We start from the raw sequence: 22,060 nt of genomic DNA, 5'->3' as shown, positions 1-22,060 counted from the left end.
AATCACAACCATTCCTAGAGGAAATTCTGCATCTGTGCAGCCAGGTGAAAGAACATCTGGACAAGACAGGTCTCCAGAGCCCCCCAAAATTCTCAGAGCTGGCAAATGCAGTGGCCACCCACTGCCAGCCCAGCCCAACACACCCACCCAGCACCCTGGGAAGTCACCCCTGCTCAGGCCAAAGTGATGCATTCCCGAAGTGATGCATTCCCAAAGTGCTGCATTCCCAAAGTGATGCATTCCCAAAGTGCTGCATTCCCAAAGTGATGCATTCCCAAAGTGATGCATTCCCAAGCAGCCTCAATTCAACAGTTTTATTTTTCTTAAGAATACTTCCAGAGGACAGAGAAACACAGACAATTGACAAGTTCTCATAATCAATTCTTTCTCCGATCCTTTAAGAGAAAAAAAACCTGCAAATTGAATCTTTTTAGTGAGTTCCAACACTGCTCTCAGCTCTGGCTAGGAGACAGTCCCTGCCCCGAGGAGCTTCCAGTCTAAGAGAGTAATACAAAGGTGAGGGTCACAGGGACAACACGAAGGTGACACAGTTTTCATGCTGCTGGTGCCATTCCTGGAGACTGGTACATGTGTTTGTGCTGGCAGTCAGGACGGACACACTGAGGAGACCACACAGTGCACATGGCACAACGTGTTCTCTCTGCAGGCATTTGGAAGGGACACAGTAAAGAAGCTCTCAAGAAAGTTTTCAAGGCAGTCCTGTGATGAGGAAGGCATTTGTTCTATGTAGAAATTTTTGCCTATTTACATCCCTTTTTTTTTAAGAGGAAAATAAAACAGTTAATATGCAAAAAAACCCACATTCATCAAATCAGTTGAATTACAAAAATAAAATTTTCAAGCGATGTCTTTCTAAAATAAATATCAATAGGTAAAAATGGAAAATGGAAATAAATAATACATCCAACCTATCTTGTTAAAACACAAACAAGCATAATTCCTTATTGAAAAGTAGCCATGGAATCCCAATTAAAGCAGCAACTTTAATTCAGGGGCATCCTTTTCAATACCAGAGGAAAATGAATCCCAAGCACTAAAGAACAGACTTGTAACAAAAGAAATATAAAGGACTGTGTTCCTAATAGGAAAGTATAGAACACTTCCTTCTTTGCTGATCAACAAAGGCTAAAAAACAGAGTTCCATAATATTCTCCAGACAACATTTACTGGTATTTCCAGCCAGTGGAAGGCTAACATTTTTTCTCTCATAGGATAAAAAAGAAAAGTAAAGCCCCGTCTATGAACGTGATTGATTGTGAACATTCATCTTTAGTCCCCTGATTGAGCAGAAAATTAATCCATCTTAAAAATACTGAGGTGCTCTTTCTCCCCTTCCCCGAACAGCAACTCCCACGTGCAGCACCCAGACATTTCAGTACCCAGGGACTGCTCAGCACAGTGAGCCAGGCCAGCTCAGCCTCAGGCAGGACACTTTTACTGCTTGGGAGCACAAGCTGCACCAGTTTGGGATGGTCCAACACGAACTCAATGTTTCCATGGCAGCACCTTGCATTTCAAGGGGTAGTTGATTGCCCTGAGCTCCTGCTGGCAGGAGCCAGGCTCAGTTTGGCCGGTGTAAGTCACAGTGCTCTGGGTGACAGGAGGCAGGGTACCCTACTCCCCACGCTCATAAGGCAGTACCATTCCAGGAAATCGGTTTCTTTCTTGAAGGTTTCAGGTTTTTTTGTGGTCCTGTATGTCCTCTTACTTTTTAAGTTGTTTTTCTACCTATTTAAAAGGAGCAACATGCCCAGATTAACAACAGAGGTCAAGTAGGCAAAGATTAAAATGTCCACAATGCAAGCTCTAGGTTTACAGTGTACTGGTCATGCATAAACCCCTACAGATCCTGGCAGGCATTTAAACATTTAGGTTGATGGAAGATCAAATTGCTAATGAGCTGACTGCTGAATGGACTGTAGCCAGAAACCACTGGTAGGTTCTGCTTCTGATGTCACAACAACTGAAGTCATGTCAGTGGTCATCTACTTTAGCCCTTTTTGCTTTCAAGGAAAGATGCTGCAAGAAAAGGAAAGAACAAAAAAACTGCTTAGCAGATACATCAAAATTAGGGAAAAAAATCAACTACAATGCTTTCTATCCTTAATCACAATTTAAATAAATTCTAACACAAATATCCATATCCATCCAAGCTCTGCTTGTTACTGACACAACTGAAATAAACCCATTAAATAAAATCCCACATGCACCCCAAAGTGATATTCTGCTTTGTAATAAAAATATCTTCTAGTTCTTCTGTACTAGCTGCAAGGATAGGAACAATTTCCCACTAGAAGCCATTTTCCAGGTGTAAAGATGCACAGAAGAATGTGCTCCCAATAATACATCTGCAAAAAACACCAGGAGAATGTATGTAAAGGACAAGATTTTAACAACTGCATTAATCCTAAAGTTGCACTGGATCTTTGGAACCTCTGTGCCCTTAAAGACCTATAAATGTGGAATGAAATATGAAAAGAGCTCTGCAACTTGGAATGAGAAATAACTAACCAAGATCAAGCTGTAGAAGAACATTTTTTAACACAGAGTCCTATTCAGTGGTATTTGTTTTTAACTCAGTAAATTCAGTGTTTGTTTTTAACTTCACAAAGGAATAAAACTTTCCTTCCTACCACAAAGACGTATCCTTCAGTAGAAAAGGATATCAATAAATTAACATAAACCTGTGTGATCTGCAATAGTTCTTATTCAAATTTTACATGCATGACTCAAAGTTTTACACAAGAGAAATATTTCTAATTTTCAAACATTTTATAAGGACACCCAAGGCTTTTGGCTGATATGGATAACCAAATATCCTGGAAGAGAGAATTTTTCTCAAAACCAGCACCATCCTTGAGAGCTACCATTTATTTTAGGATGAAAGCAATGATTAGGTCATACTGCAAACGGACTTCACTTGATCAAATCAAAAGGATAGCAATGGTAAAAATTAGGTTTTGATGTAATTTCATAGAATATCCACAGCAGTAGTAGCACTACCCTGAAAAACACATTCTCTCAGTCAGGGAGGCTGCATAATTCAAGACAAGTCCTCTTTGCTACCACCCCTACCTAAAGGAAAACCTCCCAAACTTCAGCCCATGGAGAGGTCACAACAGCATTTTGTGTGGATGTGGGCTGCTAAATGTACATTAAGTCACAACTGCAAATATGTGAGTCAAAGGACTAATTATTGCAGGAACAGATTTGATACAACACTGGCTCAGCTCCTTTTTACACCATGTCTGCAGATCATCTCCCAGCAGCTGAAGGCTCAAGGCTCTGCCCCACAGGGCATCACTGCCTTTGTCAAATGTTTTATAGGAAAAAGGCAGAAAATATTCAGCTACTTAGTAAATCCATTTATAGATGGGAGCTGTCTGGATAATTGAGATGAATTATCTAAGATGAGCATAAAAAACCCCTCTCTCAAATCAATCACATGAACAGATGCCAAATTGTTTGGAACCATAACCACAGGTGTCCTGAGGTGTTCCATGCACCACAGGATTCTCCCTTTTGACAAAACCCCAAGAAGTCAAACAGTGAAGCAGATGTATAAATTAGAAACAGACCACCTTTTTCATAGGTATGACATGCAAATGCATTCTTTCACTCAGATTTTGGAAATACTTCATTAATCTAAAATATAAAGCTCAGTAGATATTATTGTCCCATGAGAAATTCAAATACAAGATCCATTTGGTAATCTGTAGAGTATTTATAGGCTATGTGGTATCAACAGCTAAACTAACATTTAGATAATTTTCATACCAATTCAGCTCTGAGAATGACCAGTGAATAAGTCTGGATCGACAGATTCATATGGGACAGTCGATAAAGGTTGGTGACAACCATTAAAAGATACCTTTAAATAAATGGTATTTGTATCACATACAGCAATTTGCAATAAAGGTTTGCAAAAACAGCAGCTGTTTTTTGCCATTTCACATTTGAACAGATCAGAACTGATTTTTCTGCAGTAAACATAATTAATGCTCAAAAAAAAGACTCAGGATTTTCACAACCATTTGCAAAGCATGCAAAGACTCTTCTAAAATTATTATGCAAAGTGTGACCACTGCCTACCTACAGTGCTTCTCAGAGAAATGTCACCAAGTGCCTATATAGAAGTGTAGAAATCTTCATTTCCCAAGGTGATGTGATGGCAAATGTAACTTTACCAGCAAATGGATTTCATTTTGTAACTCTGAGATCCACTGGCTGGATAATAGGGAAAAATGTTTCATGCATCAACTTATTATCATCTTCCTTTATATTAAAACCACTACAATGAACAGAGCCAACTTAATTTCTGTCCCATGAGACCACAGCAAAACACAAACCCTTAGAAAGTTCAGATACAAGAGCTGCTGGTGCAGCAATGGTACCGTTTGGCCTTTATGCCGATTCCGTACCGTTCCTTGCTGGTAAAAGTGAGGTGCCAGTTCCAAGAGCCAGGAGGATTCAACAGCTGTCACATCTCTCATGTAGTATTTAGCAGTCTGTATGACTTCATTGTAAACTACCCTGGGAGGAAGGAGACAAAAATGAATAGTGTTTGCTGTCAAGCAATGAGGGAGAGCTGATTAACGGCATATTTAGACAGTTTCACATACATGCTGCCAGAGGTGGCACTTACAGAGTGACAAGGGAGTCTTTAAGCTGTAATTCAGCCTCTTGCCTCTTTGCCTCTGGCTGGTCAGAGTTCTCCACATGAAGAAAATCTTTGGATTGCCATGAAAACAACCTCACATTCTACCAGCCCAATGGGCGCACGGATACATGAAAGAATGTTTCTTATAATATGGTCAAAGGGGACTCACAACTGATGCTTTGGAAGACAGAATATGAATTACTCTGTGGTATCATAAGGGAAGATGTCCAAAGCACCAAAACCCTGCACCCACAACAAGGAGGGCACAAACCCCAGCAGGACTATCCCTGGCGCCAGTCTGCAGACAAGTGAGATAAGCATCAGAGAAAGAAATCCACTTTAACTCCTGCCAGAACATCTCCTGGGAAGACATTTAGGAACACCCAGCCATGTGGACTCATCCCTACTGCCAGCACAGTCAGGTTACCAGCATGGACAATCTATTTCTGAGCTCACCTTCAGTAGGTAAGGTCATTTTCCCCAAGGATGTGGAAACCCTTGCACTGAAGGGGCAGTTACCAAATCCTCAAGTCACAATCATCTGCCTTCTACACACAGCAGAGCTGAAAACACCTGAGGTTTGTGGTTTCTCATAAATTAGTATTTAGGTCTCAAAAGCAAAGAGGAGAGTCCAAAATTGTCTTTGCCAAATGCATCCTGAGACATGGCAACTAACACAACTAAAAATAAATCAGAGGAAAACAAGCCAGAATGAAAACACATTTCCTATACACCTGTGGATAGAGAACTGAAGCCCTCAGTGGAGGACGGATGCCCAGACTGCAGTAGCACTGAAATTCAGGTTGCTGACAAAGTTAAACTCCTGTGTGACAGGATGCCATGACACCAGGCCAAGCTTATCCTTCTAAGTCTCAACATCAAGCAGTGAAGAATCAAAGTCCAAATACTTCAGGTTGATCATGCTGACCTGAGAGTCTGACACACATTTCTGTTTGTTATCCGAGTGTCTTTAACCTACAGAGTGATCATACCCCAACTCATGGGAAGTACAGCCAGTTCTTTCCTCAACCTGCTGGACAGCCATAACTTTTCACATCATGCATTTAATGTGTAAGCCCTTTCCCTGCAATCCATTTGCCATTTCTGCAGCACCTGTTTGACAGGATACTTCCTTAACGTTAATAAAACACTTAATAAAAGTAACTTAACCCTAGCTCTGCTTAGGTACAGAGACTACTTGGAGAACAATCTGCAGTGCAAGACGTGGTGCCCACTAAACAGGGTCACCTGGCTCAGCTTTCCAACCTCTGCAGGTTTCTTTGACTGTTAAACATCACTCTATTTCCCCCATTTATTTAGATACTCCCTACAAAATGCTGTAAAGGAAATGTCATTTGGATTCTCCCTGTGGGAGCTATGACCTTGTACATCTATTGTACATCTTGTACACTGATGGAGAGAAGCAATTCAACTTGGATGCTGCAAATCCCTTAAACAATCCCCAAAGAGAAAGTAGCTCTAACTTACCAGCGTGGAGGTTTCTCTGCATACAGCACTGAGCTGGGGTGGATATGAAGCTCGTGGTCATCACGGATAGTCCTTGAAAGCAAGATATTATTTCAGACTGTGCCTCCCTTCATTGCTTAACATTTGGTTCCTTTCTGCCCCAGTATGAATGTTTAATAAAAGCAAGAATGAAAGGGCTGTAGTAAATTAACAACATTTGCATTTAATGAACAGATGAAACCATGAAAATGCTGGCCAAAGGAACAAACGATAATTTGATGTCCTTAAAAGAGTTTTATCTACATTAAATGAAAAAGTAGCAGTTCAGGCTTTTACTCAGTGCTCTGGGAGTGCTACATTACTGCTCTACAGCTGTACTTGCTTAACTTAAAGCAATCTAATGACTACTAGTAGCAGCATCCCACTATTAATAATTTTAGCTGTATTTGCCAAAGAGAAGAGATAAACATCAAGGCAGTTTGCAAATACAGAACTTCAAATATTTACTGTATTGATTGCCACATGTTCCTAATTGCAAATTAGGAGAAACATCTGCTTGTTGATTAAATTTATTCATCAGAGGAGATTTCCAGCCAAGCACGAGTTGCAGTGAAACTGTATATAGTCACCTGTAAGCTCCTGTGGAGTGGAATTTAGCTGCATTAGCGAAGAATCCAGAAACTATGCACCTCAAAACAGGATCTGGATCACCTGGAAAGTAGAATTGTTCTGTAAGATGAATCACTGGCATGGCAAAAATCCCTAAAATACCACTTAATCATCTCAAACAACTTTTCAGAGTGCATCAGGCTTTGATAGCAAAGGCAGAAGAGCAGACAAACCCTGAAATTCCTTTTGACTTCAATTTCACAGCAAACCAAAAATTGCTGCCTAAAAAATGAATGTTATCACCTGTGTCTCCATGAAGTTTCACAGTCCCTGAAGCAGCCCAGTGTGACAGCTGAGCATTGAAGGATGATTTTTCAGAGCAGGTAGAGACAAATGCTAAGAACCAGTCCTGGCACGCGTGCACACACAGCACAGCTGGAAATCACATCCCAAAGACTGAACAGCACTTTGAACAAAAACTGCCTTTTTGAAAAGACAAAGAGGGAACAGGGTGACCTATTTATGAGTCTTTTGGAAAATCTGTCCATTCAATAGATAATCAGTGGTTGTAACCTTTGATGGAAATCTCAGCTAATGAAGATTGGACTAAAATTTAATTGTACAAATAGGCTAAAGTACTCTTCTGCAGCCATTTTAAGGAAAAAAATCTGATCTAAATTAACGTTATTTTGAGGTCAAGATAAAAATACTCCAAAGGTTACAAGAAAAGCAGGGAGCAGACTGACAGTTTGGAAACTACCTTCATTATGTATTAGACAAGAGCTTAAAAAAAGTATCACCTTCACTGGACTTCTTTGGCACTTTAAAGCGGACGAGAAGTTTTTTCAGCTGCTCTCTTACAACAGATGCTCTCACAAGCCCTTTATAGTTCAGAAAGTGATCCTGACACCACTGGGAGCTCTTGCTGTGCTGTACAGTGAGAAGTGAAAAAAACTTCAATGAGATACCATCAGCAAAGCAAACCCAATCTGTTTTGGATAGCCTTGTTCTGTTTTAATTCTGGTCTCTTACAACACATTTATTGTTGTTTTCCCTGAAAATTACCTATTTGCAGAGCAACTAACAAGGGTATGTAGCACTAATAACTAAAAAACATGTCTCAAACTTGAAAATAGCAAGAGATCAAATGCTATGGGGTATTTTCAATCAGATGTGCTTCATTTCTTCATATGTGGTGAAAGAGAAGAGGACCAGTCATTCCATTTAATTCTCTCAGATCATAAACTCATCTGTTTTCAACTTCAAAATGCAAACAACCTGTTCAGTGCTGCTTTCATTGGTCTTCTCTCTGCAAAGAGCTGCTTCTCCACAAACCAGCAGTCCCTCCAAGAGCTTTTGTATCTGACTGTTTCTAAGAGAATTACACAGATACAAAATGTGAAGGGCAACATTTGACTTGGTGTCTGCCTGGCTGCTTTGGGGCTGGGGAAAAAAGTCACGTTTAAACACTTGGGTGGTTATACTGCTTCAACTCAGCACTGCTCTGAGTATTCTACTATGGAAGTGTTTTATACCAGCAAAATATACTTCTCCCAAAGAGGAATAGCAACTTCAAAACTATTAAATAAACCTCAGCTCACAGAGCAGTACTAAGGTTGGTGTCAGACCTCAGGGCAAAAATATAAGGTCAATGAAAAACAGGGTATGACGATTAATGAGTTAATTTAACACCAGGAAAAAGACTGCTAGATTTAAATGCAAATTATCATCAGTAAAACATGAGAAAATATCAATTTCATTGGAAATTTGGATATTTGTCTTCCCCAAGCCCCAAGACAAAATCCCTCTCTCCTTGAAAACACAGCTGCTTACCCATAAGAGTTCAATGCTGTACCCCAACAAAATTCTCCTTTACTCCCTGTTCAGAGGAACTGTGGAAGGTCTGTGGCAAATGGTGACCACAGAGTCTTTTAATGTACAATTATCCCTTTAGAGGCTTGGTAAGTCCTCGGCTTTGAGGACTTTTTGTATCCAGAACTTCCAGATTCAGAAGTGAGAACCTCAAGTTTCTCCCATTCCTGCAAATCCACATCCACTTGAACTGACTTACTTTGACAAAGGCTTCATAAACATTCAGCATGGTCAGATGATCACCTTCCTCCACAGCAAACTTTCTGTGTTGCCTGGCCTGCAGAACAAGAAATATCATTTTACAGGCAGATTGATTTTTTTGCTGAAATCATGTCTGACATGCCCAGTTCCCTTCAGCTCTGTATTTCCTGGGGAGTGTTAAAATTCTTACCATCTAGGGCAGCTCCTCTGAGCAGCAGCCATACTTTACTAGCCCCCCCTATACCCAGGAGCACTTCCAAAATTGAAATTAGAAAAATGAGCAGATAAAGAATCTCCATTCATTAAAATTAGGCTCCTGCTACCTGTTAAGAATTTGCTGCATCCTTTCTGTTTTGTTCATCTCAAAAGGAAGTGGTGTGTGGGAAGGTTTTGGGGGATTTTTTTGCAAACCCTTACACTGACCAATATTGGTTCATAATCTTTCATGTTTCTGGAACTCAGAAGGAGGTTTTTAGCACTACTAAAAAACTCCAAGGTTTCCCTGTTATTTGGTTTATTTTTTCACCTACAACAAACAGACACAATTCAAGACCTTATTTTATTTTCACACAAAGTTGCAGTCTGTAATAGGCACCAGTAAAATACTTGCCAGAAGTCCAGAAATGTGGACCCAACAAACAGAAAAGGAGACACAACTGAACTTACAGCCTGGTTTTTTTGATTTGGAGGGATCACAAAGATGTTTTGAATCTGCATCATGGCAGCAATTGTCAAAATCTCTTGGGAGCAGCCAAAATTTCCTGAAAAGTAAATGGAGAAATTCAATAAAGGAAATCTTCCATTCAATTTACCCCCATAGAGAATAAAATGAAAAATAAGCAGAGTATGTTTTTATAGTATTTAAAACATAAATACATAAACTCCTGTACTGTTTTAGGAGTGAATGTTTTCAGTGAAAAACTTAAGAGGCAAATGTTAGATTTATTAAACTGTAAAATGTCTTACACTAATTATTTAATAGAGATTTTAACCAATTCTTTTCACTGCGGACCACACCAAGATGAAGTACGGCTTGAGTTTAGCAAATGTCTAGCAATACATGACAATTACATGACTGTGAAGAAACTCTGATCTTTTTTCTCCTACCTGATTCCAGAAGCATCTTTGCAAACATAGGATTCAAAGGAAACTCTGCTATTCTCATTCCAAGAGGCTCTGTTAATCGGCAGTGCATATCCAAACCTGCAGCACATTAAGAAATGTAGCTGGGACACAGGCAAAATAGCACAGCAAAACTTATTTTAGACTTAAACTGCACCAAAGAGCAAAATTACCTAAACAAAATTAGCTAAAATATAGCAAATGCACCTTTGAGTTGCTGAATGTACACTAAGCCTATAGGCAATCCATGATACCCATTCACTCTCCCATGGGACACCAGAATTTTCTTTTTCAAAAATACTTGAACACACAAGTTTTTTAATTTTGACCAAGTTTTACTGTTACTTTCAATAATTTAAAAAACCTGCAGTCCAAGTCAATGCCATGGCCAGAGGGGATATTAGCTGTTACACCTCTGATCCCCTTTTTAAATATTTAGTAACATCTTTGTTCATGGGGATGTAAAGCAGATGAGAATGAAAATAGGAATAAACATGGAACAGGCATTATTACAGAAACAGGAAGCTCTGCTGACGGTAGGGTGTCATTGTTCTAAGCACATCTACTTAGGTCATGGAGAAAAAGAATTTATTATTACTTAAACAAGAGATACACAGCTGATGAAAGTTTTCTGATGGAAGTTTAGTCTGCTTCGTGTATCAACCACTGAACTGCCAGTTATGTTCCAGCTGTAGCCTTTTCCCTGGGGATGGCACAGGAGGAAGGCCTGGAAGCTGGATCTGTGATACCCAGCTCTCCCTGAGCAACCCTGTACATTTACCATTTTAGAGGTTTGGCTCCCTCCAGTCTAACCCTGCAGCAAGGCTGACCCATGCAAAGCACCAGGTCACAGTCTAACTCTGAGCTTTATGCTGAGATTTCAGGGAAAGATTTAAATGGAAAAACCTCTGCAAGAGGACGTAGAATTAAAAAAATACAATACACACGGAACAAAAATAATAATTAAAAAAACAGTAAGAATTGAAAGAGAAAACTTCAAGAGGCCAAGTTGTATGAGGTATGACAAAGAGGTAAAGCACAAGAGAAAGGCTACACAAGCAGGGGTGAGTGAGAGCCCAGTAACAGGACTTTGGGGCACTGCAGGTTGCATAACCAAGCAGAGCAAAGCAGCCTGAGGAAACACAGCCATGGCTCTCATATGATATGAACACATTATTTGTCAGACTGTGTGGTGGTAACAAAGCCACAGCTGCACTGCAGCTCTGTTTCACAGAGAGAAGCAAAACCACAAATCAGGTCAAGGAATGAGATCTCCTATATCTTATGTCAGCATATCTGAATCCACAGATCCCTCCAGCCAGTGTTTATTATTTGATATGCTATCAACTCATGACAATGTAGTAATTCACTCACACATCCCTGCACTGTCCAACAAAACCTACCAGGCTTTCCATATAATGTCACGGTGTTTTCCTTAGAAACAGGTACCAAAGGCAGATTTTGTGCAACTGAACTAATATATTCAAACACAAAGTCACAGCACCTGCAAGAATTAAGGTATGACAGCTTTCATCTGACTAGTGCCATATGAGAAGTTTAAGTTTACCACAACTAATAGCTTAGATAGGTTTTCATCTACAGAAAGACAGAAAAGAGAAATTTCCATATATTTATGCACCACTTTCTACAAGTGCATCAATCCAAAATCCTTTGCATCCTAAAAATGTCAATACAATTTTGCATGATCTATATATGGGTTGTGCACAGATCTATTTGTAGTAATAAGCTTGAATATAGCCTGCAATGGATACTAGTTTGGAATAGGTGAAAGCTTCCTTCAAATAATCGTGGAAGCAACCACTGAATCCACATATATACAGGAAATTAAAGATCCTAGAAAAAGATATTACAAAGATTTTAATTAAATGTGCTCAGGAGAGATTATTCAAGTACCATGACACTAAAATGTTTTATGTAACAACCACCAGTATGTGACAGGCTGAGGGATTAAAACTATCCTTTTTAAACTTAGGTAGAGTGGTTGTTTCTGATAGGTGACAACATACAAAGAAATCTTCAACAAAGACCTGAAATAACAGTAAAAATAAAGCCCTTTTTGCCTGCTTATTTACCTCTTAAATTATGCTTAAAACCAATAAACTCCAACTGACAACTCAGACTCTCAAAAGGGCATCAAAGGAGAAGGCTGAGGAGAGATACTCTGATGTAAATCAGTTTGCACCACTGTAAAAATAACCCCTCCGCAAACAGTGATGTGTTTATTCAACACAGCTATCTCAGCCTTAGGAACATCTGCCCTGCACGAGTTGGCACCACACTGGCACAACAGGGCCTGACCCCAAACTGCCTTTGTGCATGCAACTGCAATGCCAGTGATGAAATTCGTGCTCCTACTCACGTAAGAGAAACTGAATCCTCACTGCACCTGCAAATGCTTGGGCAGCCACCTCTGCACCTTGTATAAAATCTTTGTAATAATCCACCTAAAACTTAATTTCACCTTAAACTTCAGCAAAAACCGAAGAGTGAATCCACGTATCACACATATTTCTTTCCATCTGAAACACCAAGATCAGCACTTGTCTGTTCTGCTACAAAGCTACGCAGCCAAGAGAATAAGAGCTCTTTGAAGCTACATGAGCAGAATGCTTCTGCCAGAACATCACCCAGCTAATCAGTGAGTTTACTGAACTCTCCTGTCTGTTTCCCTAGGGTGGTTTTGGCTGTGAATTCATCCTTGCAACACGTTCCCGAGCCACTGTGAAAGTCCTTGTTCCAAGCTTGCAGAGGTTGCCAAGAACCAAGTGCCTTAAGTGAAACTCTCCTTTGCGAGATGGAACCCAACCAGCACAGGGCAAAATCCTGGCCAAGCAGAGATACAGCTCCATGAGAATAAAAAGAGAGCAGATTGCCACAAGTTACAGCAAAGCATCTGTGAGTGGTCTAAAAGCAGCCACAAACCTCTGGAAGCTTCCAAAACGTACACAATTTCCTTTATGCTGCCTCATGTTTACATTATGGAGCAAACATTGTCAACTCTGAATTAGCTACAACAAGGAGCTAAAGTCAAACAGAGCTTAGTTTTGATTACTTGGCCTCACAACAAGTTTCTGTTTTGTTTAGTTTGTTGCATTCAAAAAGATTAAATAGCTGTCAAAAAAATTCAACAATCTAACAGTTCTTCCGATAAACAAAATTAGGCAGCAGGCATCCCACTCACCACACAAAAAGGAAATGGAAACTGTATATAAAAACATATTACTACAGTGTGATCTGAGTGTTAAAAGTATCCAACAGCAGCATAATGAATCAAACCAGAATGAACACACTTAGAATCAAAGACTGTCTCAAGTTGGAAGGGACCCACCCCCAAGGCTCAAGTCCAAGTCCCTGCTCCTCACAGAAGCACCTAAAACTAAACCATATGCCAACAGTGTTGTTCAAACTCTGCTGAACTGGAGAACAAGCTGTGATTAGTAACACAGAGAACAGAATTTTAAAAAAGTAAACTCTTTCAAGTAGCTAAATAGTCAAAAAGTAGTTTTAATTATGCTCTCAAGATCTGTCAGACTAATCTTTTCATCACAAGTTTGTGTGCATCTGTTGACTTGTCCATAACTGGCAAGTTCAATAGTAAAACTAGAGCAGAGTCTCCAAGTGGCGTGCATTTAAAAGCATGAAAAGCTAGCAAGCTGTGCACTGAAACACACACACTGCCTTGGGAAAGAGAGTTCCAGTTCATTCAGGAGAAATGTGCTGGTTTTAGGGATGATCAGGGGTTTTATCAGCGGTTGTATCCTGTAATCACAGCTAATAGAATCAGAACAGTTTGACTTGCTGTGGGTTTGAACTTTGCCTCAGCTGCAGGACCAACAGCACAAACATGAAAAGCATTACTCTGCAGCAGGTGTAGCCTTTCAGCCACAGCCCAGCCTGCATCCAGAGCAGAGAACAGACTGGAATTAATTTTAAAAAATGTAATTAAATTAGCTCTTAATAACCTTTGTCAATCAAACCTTCAAAATCATAGCAAGGAGGCAGTTTGAAAACTATCACACTTTCTGTGGGGTTTCATGCACAGCCTCCAGGGACTGAGCTCTCCCGAATTCAGGCATCACATTTGACTCACAATGCTTAGGCAGAGTTCCAGCACACATACAGCCAGATCAGATAATGACTGCAACGTGTTAACAGGAAAATTTACAACAGACACACCGTGCTTTTCAAAGTCCCACTAAGGAACAAAGTTGCAATTCTATCAGCCTTGATAAATTCTGGGTCATTACACTCAAAACTTTGCTTACAACTTTTTTTGTTTATATCTGCAGGTGTTACATGTTTCCACAGCTGGCATAGTAACATGAAATGAAAGACCACCACACCAAGTCTGAGGTATGTAACAACTTATCTAAGTGGATGCAGGTAAATTTAGTGTCTAAATCCTCTACTAGTCTAATTAGTGTCCAAACTCCATTTTTATCTTCATACCACTCTGAAAGGACTGAAGGAACTCAGGATCTGCCAGGGAACAAATACCCTCATCAGCTCAGAGCCCTGTTCCTACCAATGACAAATAGCTGGTTTCCTCCCATGAAATTGCAAGGAAATACAGATAAGACAGCTATAAAATACTCATTTTCCTAATCTAAATAGTTAAATTCTAGTTTAAACTCTATCGCTGCTGTTTGCTTGCCTACCTGTCTGAAATAACCGAAAGAAAAGAAAGTAAATCCAGAAGAGACTGAGGTACACTCTAAAAATCCACCAACAAAAAGTTTCCACCTGTCACAGCTATACTTCTCTTTCTTTCTCAAAGCACAGTTCTCAAATGCAAATTTTATTAATGTCCATCCAATCACCAAACAGGAATTACAATTTTTTCACAACTCCTGTAATATTGCTACAAATAAGATAAAGCATTAAAATCTCACCTCCTAAAGCATACAGCAACTCTAAAGCTTGCACCATTGACTGTGCAGGGGGTGGCTGTGAAGAGAAAATGTGCATTGATTGAAGTTATCAGCATAGAACATGAGTTCAGCATAGAACGTGAGTTCATAGATCATCCTCTTCTGCAGAATCCTTAACTACCTACTCTCTGCTGCAAAATGAAGAAAGAGCTCTCACACTCTTCCTTCTTCATACATTCAGTGCAAAGGGACCGCAGTTACAATTCTACAGAACCTCAGAGTTTGTCTTTTTTAGACTTTCCTGACTTCTCAGCAATTTTAACATCAAACTCTGGAATATGAATGGCTGTTTCTAGGTTGTCACAGGCATTATTTGCACTATTGTTTCCCAGGAACACACTTTTCTGCCTGGCAGGGGACAAAGCTTTCCAGATCAGCAGGGTGAATGATTCTGTGGGCTATCACCAAGTCATCTCCTGATCTCTCTGCAGCCCAAGGAAAGGTGACAGCCTTTAGAGCCTGGCACTCACCGAAAGGAAGGGGAACCTGAGCACGTTGTCGATGCCCAAAGCCTTGAGCTGCAGGATGACAGGGGCCAGGTTACTGCGCTGCATCTCCGGCACCGTGGACTTGGGCAGCTTCTCAAAGTCCTCCTCTGTGCGGGGAGAAAAAAACAACTGAGCTTCAACTCCCATTCTGTGCAGTCACCAAGACACAATCATACTCATGTCAAGTTTAAATTATCACACATGGATACTTAACAGGTGTTGAAAGACAATCTTTAATGCAAAAATGATCCTTCTCCAACTACTGTATTTTAAATTACTTTTATTTAAATAGAATTTCAATGGTTTTTGCTACAGAGCTGATTCTGTAATTCACCCACCCACATTTCAATTTGAAACGTTATAAATTCTTCACAGAAATCTGGAGATGTTTTGTTTCTCTTCTATTTAATGTTTTTGTCAGAAAATAAAAGGCAGGGTGCAATACTACAAAAGAAGCATTTTTTAAAGGAGACATGGAAAAGTTCCAAAGCAGCATGCAAGAACACTATTTTTCTAACTACTCAAACAAATGGAGGTCTAAAATATATATTTTAAATAAAGATTAAGGATGGAAAAACCATTTATTTAACAATGCCTTTTTAAAATCATGTTCACTATAAAGTCCAAGTCTGGAAAAATACTCCATGTAAGGACAAAACCTCTGTAACATTCCACTAACCAACTGCTCTGCAGTGAAAAAAAAGGACAATCTATATTATTGTCACCCAAACTATTCTCATATCCTACAGAACCCTTTCCTACCTCAAACCTTCCCTAGGACAAAGACAGTGCTGCTTCTCTGCTGTTGTTCACTCTGTGCACTTTCCTCTTTTTTATTTTTTCCTCCCTTAAAAGTTCTCCCTAGACCAACTCTTGAGCACACAAAAATATCTTCAGTGTAGTCATGGTTTCTCCAATAAAACATTCACAAAGCTATGTAAAGCTTGGGATATTGTGTAGCACATATTGTCCCCTGATTCTTACATGACACATATAAATTCAGAGCACAAATCATGGCTTGGTTTAACATGGCAACTGCTGGCAAGCACATACACGTTCTAAAGGAAAATGCTTCATCTCCAACATCTCAGAGCTGCAGTAAAACTAGAGGGGACCTGAAGCCCATCAGCAGTGAGAATGCTCAGCTGCAAAGCCTTTTCTCATGAAGCAGCTGAGACACTTTGATTGCAGCTCTCTGGACAGTGAGAGGTGGCCAACAGATTTATTTACAACAGCAATTTTTGTGCACTGCCAGGGTCATTGATTCAAGGGAAGAATTTGGAGTTGGCAGCTATTCCTAGGAAAAAAAGAGACACAGTTTTCTTTGAGTTACCTAAAGGATTCCCAGAGCCCTTTTGTTAAATGTGAGGTCTATGAAGACTTCAGTGTCTTGAAGAAAACAATGAAGAAAACAGCACCACTGGTAAGTATTATAAACTGAAACTGCTCAGGAAGCAAAATCCTTAAAGAACAAACTTCTTAACAAGCTCACCACTTTAAGAGCTGCAGTAACATTTCATGTTTGCAGCTGCTGACTCTGCCCTATTTGTGTTTCTGATTCACAAAATGATTCCGTTTCTAACACCTAGCACATAAGAACGAGGTATTTCTAAGCCAGCCAGAGGAACAGCAAAGGGAAATTTTCTTTTGATGAATGAACAAACACAGCTTTTTCTCCTGAATCTCACGGTGTAACCAAAAGCAGAGCGCACAGAAACGAGGTGAGAGCAGCTGCTGACCTGTGTAGAGGCGGTAGCACTTGCCGGAGCGGCTGCGGCCGGCGCGCCCTGCCCGCTGGTTGGCCGAGGCCTTGGACACCGGCACCACCACCAGGCACTCGATGGCTGTCTTGGGGTTGTAGGCACGCAGCTTCACAAAGCCGCAGTCGATGACAAAGGCGATGCCGTGCACCGTGATGGAGGTCTCAGCAATGTTGGTGGCGACGATCACCTGCGGCCACAGGCACACGGAGATCCCGTGAGCGCCCCACCAGCCTGTGAGACATCTGGGCCCAGGACACACTCAGGAGCACAAAAAGATACGGTACAAGCAGCAGAAGGAGCTGTCAGCTTGAAATAAGCCCAGTTTGCACAGCAGTTCTCACAGCTTCACAATCACTTTCTTATTCAAATTTATTCTCTCTTCATAAAAGGAGAGCTTGGCAGTGTTTGCAGAGAAAATCATTGGCAGTGTTTGCAGAGAAAAAGATTAACTGACTGTAAATCAAGTGTTCTCATGTAGCAAACTAAGAATATTTTCCTTCTGCTTCTCTGTTACCCTGAACTATTCTCTGTACACTGGAATGAGGTGGGGGATAGGAGGGGAACAGAGTTGATTAAGAGCTCCAGATTCAGCATTCCTGCAGGGATTCACTTATATATGTATGCCCTAAAATATTAAAAAATAATTGCTCCCAAAGTGGAAAATCTAATGCTTATTTGCCCTGAAATTAAAAAGTAAAATTTGAAAGTTAACTGACTAATGTCATACCCCAAAGAGAAGTATTTATATGAAATGTTCTTCAATGCCAGATGAACTATTTCACTTGTCAAACTCCAGCAGGTACAAGAATTACAACTCACCTTGGTGCTGTTTTGTCAGCTTATTTCAGCCCCAACACAGGCTCTGCATAAGCAGAAAGCACTAATCACATCCAATTATATACTTCTGTGACATTAAATGTCCAAACAGGACGTGCAGAAGTCAAAACTAAGCTTTTTTTTCCACTAAAATCATGTAAGTTTGAACTTGTTCCTTAGATGAAAATACAGCACTTACCCACCCTGTCACTAATTTTTCCACTACTGGTGGAAAACAGCCATGGACATTTAGACTACAAAAAGAAAGGAAAAGGTAAAAGCAGAGGAGTTCAGAGTGCAAGAAGCTGCAACTAAATAAAGTCAAATACAAACTTCCATGGAGACACTTAAAAACGGCAGAGTTGATGAGGCAGACAGAAGAGTTGGAACTGACATGTCTAGGAATGATCAAAGATGAAAAGGGCAGACAGGGAACATGTTCTTGGCTCCCAGTTTGAAAGCTGACAGGCACTGATGGGAGATGCAAAAAGCCTCCCCCAAAGCAGCATTTGCAATAGTCCCACGATGTGAACCCGATAAATGCAACCTGTGTGCTCCAGACACCCTTCTGGGTGGTGGAAATTGAGACAGACACAAGAGCTCACCTTCCTGACAGTGTGAGGGACTCTCTCAAACACTTTCAGCTGCTCAGGAGAAGGCAGCCCAGCGTACATGGGGAGAACACGGAGGTGCTTTTTCATCCCGGTGCGAGCGAGGGCCCGAGCCTGTTCTATGAGCATGGAAACAACAGTCTCCACTTCCTCCTGCAGCCAGAGCAGCACAGGGCACACAGTGAGAGAGGCTGCACTTTAACAGCACATTCCTGTCACCTAGACACAAAACCTGCACCAAATAATACCACTGTAATTGTACAAACTCCAGCACTTTGACTAGCTCGCTCCATATTGTAATATTCTTAAGATAAATTGCTGTTAATAATAAATAAAGCTTTATATACATGTTTGTGTTCATTGTTACTTGAGTCAATGTCACACCACAAACACACGAGCAAAATCACAGGGGAAGGACTGAACCAGGCTCAGGAGGAAACAGGTTAATTTTCCTGTCTTTCTTAACTGATGAGAGCAAAATGGGAGGCCAAAATATTTTGGCAGTGCAGAATGCTGTGGGCCTGGATCAGGAATGGCACAGGAAGACAGCATTGACACCTCTTGCTCAACTTCATGTTTAATCTCAGCTGTGGCTTCTTGCTCTTAAAAGATAGAAACCAAAATGTTCAAACACTGCCTCATGAAATACCAAATTCATTATTCCAAAGTTAAATCAATAAAGGGGATGAGGAATTGCTTTTGAAAATATGCAAGATGTTATTGAAACTCTTCACGGTAGCTCCTGACTGGAGACATGAGTTGTCTCCCATTTGCTCTTCCCAGCTGCAAAGTGAGCTGACAAGCATAAATAAAGCAGAAGAGACCAATGCATTTTGATCTCATGGCAATTTGTTTTTCTGTCAAATACTTCAGATGTTAAGCCTAACAAATGGAAATTCCATTTGCCTTAACTATTAATGATGACTCACTGTCAATTTAACAGCAGGGTATGTGTGACTTGCACCAGCAAACCACACAATATTCCACTCACAAACAAGGCTGAGAAAATACAGCATTAAATGACAAAAACTATCATCCATCACTAGCTTTGATAAATTCAGCCCATATATTATTGTCTTCACATCTTTGGGACTGGCCTAGTTTTGCTCCCATCAATACAGAAATGCTTGTCATCTTTACTGAGAATAAAGCATGCACAACTAAGGAAAGCCTCAGGAGACTGAGGCAGCTTTGCAAAGCTCACAATACAGCACTGTAAAGCAAAAAGAAAACTGTTTATGTCTATACCTGGCCAGTTAAAAATGCCAGTATATCACCATCATTCTCCATCTGGTGAATTTTCATTGTAGTTTCCACAGTTGATTTTATATAGTCAGGAACAGGGCTATGGAAAGAGAAAAGAGCGGAGACATGAGCAGAAAAATAGGTACAGATTCCTCCCCTAAAACAGGGACAGAGAAGTTTTGGGACACCAGAGCTCTAATCTAGACAAAATAATAGCACAATTGCACAGTCTCACTACTGCCAAGACCAGACAGGAACACACCTCTGCAGGTAAAAGATGTCCACTGGAAATGTCCTCCCCTCGACAGTAAGGATCACACTGGTGTCCTTGCTGGGGTCACCGGTATCGTTTTGATTAAAGAAATCCCTGAATTTCTACATTAAAATAAAAACAAACACTTTCAGTTTGACATTTCAAGGAATGGAGAGAAAAACCTAAAGACACAAAGAAGTTAAATTACTACTACGTGGACGTTTACCTCATCAGTTTGACAGTGCCAATTAAAAAATGTGAAAGTTTGATTTTGTTGCCTTCTATTCTGTCTGGGGTTCAGGCATTTAGCACAAATAGTGCTGCGTGTTTATTAGTTTGAGAAGTAAAAATTGGAAAGGGAAATAAAATTAATTATATTTTGATACCACTGGAAAAAGAAGATAAAGACACTTTTAACTGGATCTATCACATTAGAGAAGTCAAAGCTAAGAAGAACTTAGAAATAATTGGTGCAAAAAGGTTTGTGAAGGGCCTGCATATTCTCATCCATTTTTGGATGAGTGAGTAAATTTTACAGCCTTTACTGAACACCAAGATCTCACTTTGTAAAAGCAGAGTTAGGCATGATTTATGGAAGTTTTTGATTTATGTATTGTGAGACACCTTCATAAATTTAGATTTATTGTCATGAAGTATTTTCAATAAATAACAGCAAAAGACAGAACTTAAGAACCCATATAATTCATCTCAACTTTAATGAGCATAGTAGAGATAACCATCAACTCTGTATTAAAAAAATGTTTATACAGTCACACCAATCATTTTGCTGATATTAACTCATATTAACTGTCATCTATTTGAAATGTGGTTTCTGGCAGTTAAAATTTTGCAATGTAGAATATACAGCAGTGTAAACACTACCAAAGCACAGCACACCACCAACATTCATGGCATGTGGTACTTGGCCCTAAAGGAAATCTCTGTGTGCTCACATCTTCAGTGCCACATCCTTATTAAGTACAGAGCAACACAAGCACTTTTCACTTAAGAAAAGTGGAGAACAGGAATGAACATGATACAGGAGATGGAAGAGCTGCCATATGAGGAGAGACTGAAAAGGCTGTGCATGGGGAGCACAAGGTTGAGAAGACACAGCTGAGGTTTACAGAATCAAAGGTGACAAAGTAATTGTAAAACTGTTTTTGAGAGTGTTGTTTTTTTTTTAAACACAATTCCCCAGTACAAGATCTGGGAGGCCCTTGATGAAACTAACAGGTTTGAAAGAATTAGACCAAGTACTTCATTATATAGCAGGTGGCAAACTCCTGAAAATTATTCATGGTGTCCTGGAGACTTGCAGATTCAAAGACAAATTAACAAACAGCAGGCCCATAAACACACAGGAGATGGAAACAGCAGGAAGGTGCTGACTAATCTGTACTACAGCTCCTGCAGATGCTGAGGCAGCTCAGAGAACAGACCCACAGCAGGTGCCCAGGCTCACGTGCTCTCCCCAAACAGCATCTCCTGTTGCTGCTGCTACAAGCACAACACACGGCAGGGTGGAACACTGCTCAGCTCTAAGAGAGTTCCTTTTTTGTTCCTACTCAAAATTAAATTAATGATGTTTTTACCAAGTTTACATAAGTGTCTACAGGCCACGAGTCAATCAGGGATGTAGTAAGATCTCACTGAAATTAAATCTATTCATTTATCACTTATTTTTACTGGTCTATCTTTGCCTCAGATTATTTCTATCAGCAAAACTGAGCTAATTCAACATTTCTTAATAAATTAAGCCATGAGAAAATATTTTTATAAATAATACAAATAAGGTGAAAAAAGATATCAATACATAAAAAGCAAATTCATATTTAAACTCACATCCAAAACAGTTTGCTAAAAGAACATGAAACCAAATAGAGCAACTGAACTACAGCAGATTTTTTTCCTGCAGCCACTCAAGCAGCAGCACAGAGGATAAGCTGTGCATAAATAGCAGTGGAGCTGCCACCTATG

General features: G+C 40.1%; 1 protein-coding gene across 2 annotated transcripts in view; it reads right to left on the bottom strand.

The window, feature by feature from the left end:
- Nucleotides 1-299: 299 nt before the first annotated feature.
- DHX35 (DEAH-box helicase 35) overlaps nt 300-22,060 on the bottom strand; it is a 28,007-nt gene continuing 6,246 nt past the window's right edge. Inside the window, exons 9-22 of one of the 2 annotated variants that reach the window (XM_088064734.1) lie at nt 20,090-20,202; nt 19,831-19,927; nt 18,577-18,735; nt 17,132-17,342; nt 15,375-15,499; nt 14,866-14,920; nt 9,938-10,033; nt 9,497-9,591; nt 8,829-8,906; nt 7,558-7,687; nt 6,778-6,859; nt 6,170-6,241; nt 4,416-4,554; nt 300-2,040 (exon numbers count right to left, since the gene is read on the bottom strand). In XM_088064734.1, the coding sequence (XP_087920860.1) occupies nt 1,996-2,040; nt 4,416-4,554; nt 6,170-6,241; nt 6,778-6,859; nt 7,558-7,687; nt 8,829-8,906; nt 9,497-9,591; nt 9,938-10,033; nt 14,866-14,920; nt 15,375-15,499; nt 17,132-17,342; nt 18,577-18,735; nt 19,831-19,927; nt 20,090-20,202 (1,497 nt within the window). In that variant the 3' untranslated portion in view covers nt 300-1,995. The remainder of the gene's footprint in view (nt 2,041-4,415; nt 4,555-6,169; nt 6,242-6,777; nt 6,860-7,557; nt 7,688-8,828; nt 8,907-9,496; nt 9,592-9,937; nt 10,034-14,865; nt 14,921-15,374; nt 15,500-17,131; nt 17,343-18,576; nt 18,736-19,830; nt 19,928-20,089; nt 20,203-22,060) is intronic. The other variant, XM_005524650.3, reaches the window with a different exon arrangement.

Source organism: Pseudopodoces humilis, chromosome 19 (assembly GCF_049639895.1).
Source record: "Pseudopodoces humilis isolate 2021_Gansu_Grassland_sample_001 chromosome 19, ASM4963989v1, whole genome shotgun sequence".
Lineage (NCBI taxonomy): Eukaryota > Metazoa > Chordata > Aves > Passeriformes > Paridae > Pseudopodoces > Pseudopodoces humilis.
The sequence above is the reverse complement of the archived record's forward strand: the minus strand, read 5'-3'. Positions and strand labels throughout refer to the sequence as shown.